At 54.6% G+C, this 2,604-nt stretch overlaps 1 protein-coding gene across 1 annotated transcript; it reads left to right on the top strand.

Moving 5' to 3' along the window:
* The first annotated feature begins 537 nt into the window (after positions 1 to 537).
* Positions 538 to 1,612, top strand: LOC123108669 (uncharacterized). The gene has a single exon (XM_044530366.1). The coding sequence runs from the start codon at positions 651 to 653 to the stop codon at positions 1,359 to 1,361; it is 711 nt and encodes a 236-aa protein (XP_044386301.1). The 5' UTR covers positions 538 to 650; the 3' UTR covers positions 1,362 to 1,612.
* The last annotated feature ends 992 nt before the right edge of the window (positions 1,613 to 2,604 follow it).

Below are 2,604 nucleotides of genomic sequence, written 5' to 3'. Positions count from 1 at the left end.
GGAAGGATTTTAATAGGATTCTAATATGATTTGAGAATTTGTTCATTCAATAGTTTGGACTAGACACATGCATTTACCTTCAATATTATTTTAGTACAATTTACCATCTAATGAGACTCCGAAAGCTCGAAAGAGAAAACATGTATCATGCCAAAATAAGTGTATCGACAAACATGCCAATTTCTTTGTAGCTAGTAGCATATAGTACTCCATCCATTTACTATTATAAGATGTTTTGGATATATCAATATTGATTATATACAGATTGAAATAAGTGAACAAACACACTAAAACATATTCATACATCCGTTTAGAAAAAAGTAAGAATATCTTATAATAGTGAACAAGGAATACATCACGGCGATGATGGATATTTCGTACTAAAAACAACAACAAAAGTTAACATGAAATTTGTTCTTGTGCATATTCAAAAGTTTCTATAAAGATGCGTTTATGTGGGTCCCTTGAAGTTGAAGCTTTTCTTTCCCCTATAAACCCTCCTCTCCTCCCGCTGCCTGCACAATCCATCAGCCCCTAGATAAGCTCATCCCTTAAGCTAATCACTCTCACACTCTTCTTCCATAATCTGTCAGGTGTGTCTGTTTATTTCCATTGTATCGTCGCATCCACACCCTTTCTAGGACAATTTAATGGATCTCGCGACGACGCCCGCGCGGCGGCCCATGGAGCATGGGCTGGCGCGGCGGCTGTGGCACGTTGTGCTCGCCGTGTGCCACATGCTGCGCCGCGGACTCTGCCGGAAGCGGCTCATGATGGACCTGAATCTCCTCCTCGGCCGCGGCAAGCTCGCCGGTCGGGCGCTTCGCGGCCTCCTAGCCCAACCCGCCACGGCCCATGGCCATGGCCACCGTATCTCCTCCTCCCCCACTTCCACCATGGCGTCGTTCTACGGGCACCACGCGCGGGCGGTGGAGTTCAGCTGCACCACCACGCCGTCGTACCCGCAGTACTACGGGCTCTTCCCCTTTAAGAGCCGCGGCGGGCGCAGCGGAGGCGGTCGGGGCACCGCCCGCGACGACTACGGAGGCCTGGATGCCGCTGCGGTGGCGCGGGCGTTCGAGATGATGAGCGCCGACGTGGAGTCCGGAAGAGCCACGCCGGCGGTGGCAGGGATGGCGACGGCGACGCCATCACCGATGGTGGCATGGATCCTGGGCCGCAGCCCCGCTGGTGTCCGGCGGCTGCGCGTCACCGACTCGCCGTTCCCGGTCGTGCCGGAGGACGGCAACAGCGGCAGCAGCGAGCGCGTGGACGCCGAGGCCGACGACTTCATCAAGAGGTTTTACGAGCAGCTACGGATGCAGCACTCGATCGCCATCCCGGATAGCTGCGTGTCGTAGGTATAACTTGATCCTCCCGGCTGCTCGTCGGCGGCGTTGTGACCGGCTAGCGCATCCGCGCCGTGTGTTACGGCTTACGGGTGCGTGTTGCCTGTATCATGTGGTACTGGACTACTGGCTGCACCTGCATGCGTGCATCGACGTCGACGGCCGGTGGAGATGCCGTGCCGAGGCATGTCGAACGAACTCTATTCCTGCTTTAGCATAGAAAGATTGGAAGTGTTTCGTGTCTACTACTACTATTTCACCGAGTAATCATTGCCCTTTTAACTTTTTTTAACACAATACAATCGTAAATACTGGTATTTCATTGATTTGGCAGAAGTGTGACCACAAAGACAAAGAGTGGTGATCAAGTGATCATTTGATCAAAGGAACAAGAAACAAGAAAAAGACAAAGAGAAAGAGAGGGAAGCCCTCTTTCACAAACTCGCGCCATTTCTCACGTCAAATTCCCAAAAAGGGTCGCTATGCATTTTGCACCGGCTATCCGCCATTACTTCATGTCACTTCTGTTTGCGTCAATCACGTCCTTCACGCTCGGAAGCTTTGCCCTGAGAGCAATTTTAATGGGGCGATTCATTTCATCCGCGGCCATCCGTTTGAATCAGCGCGGACAGAAAAGACGGCCCAACGCGCCGACTTAAACGGACGCGCGTTCGTTTTTCATCCGCGGGCGACCCATTTCCGACCCATTTTTAAGCCTAATTTGCATCAGCGCGGACATGCGACGGACGCGCGCGCGCTCGCCTACTCCTGTTCCCGGGCCCGCTCGTCTGTTGCACATTGGCCTCCCCTCCCCCCGGCCAACAAGCAACCCTCGTCCCCCGTCTCCACCGTCACCGACGCCGTCGCTCATTTTGCCGACGACTCTTCCAGCTGCCGCCGCCTCCACATCCGCCCAGCAACGCCGCCCCTGTCCCCAGTCGCCCGCCGCCGCCGTTTTGCCGCCGGGGAGCAAGCTGGTTCTCGCCGCCGCTTCCCCCGCCGCCCAGCCGCCCGCGACCAACAAGATGCCTCGCCGCCCCCGCCACATACGACCAGCACACTTGTCGGACGTCGTCACACTCGTCGGACGCCGGCCGGGCAGCTAGCTGGTCTGTGGGCGTCGCGTCTCCCCTCACCGGTCGTCTTCTTCTTCGATGCCCGCAAGCTGTTCGACAGTTTGCCAAGGTACGAAAATGGACTCCACCGACGAGTTCTTTTTCCATAATTTTCTTTGCGACTCCGACAATTCGTCGTC

This window comes from Triticum aestivum, chromosome 1A (assembly GCF_018294505.1).
Source record: "Triticum aestivum cultivar Chinese Spring chromosome 1A, IWGSC CS RefSeq v2.1, whole genome shotgun sequence".
NCBI classification, from domain to species: Eukaryota; Viridiplantae; Streptophyta; class Magnoliopsida; order Poales; family Poaceae; genus Triticum; species Triticum aestivum.
This window is presented reverse-complemented; position numbering and strand designations above follow the sequence as displayed.

What these genes read in the sequence shown, in the direction of transcription:
- LOC123108669 (XM_044530366.1), top strand. Translation starts at nt 651, where the DNA reads ATGGATCTCGCGACGACGCCCGCGCGGCGGCCCATGGAGCATGGGCTG.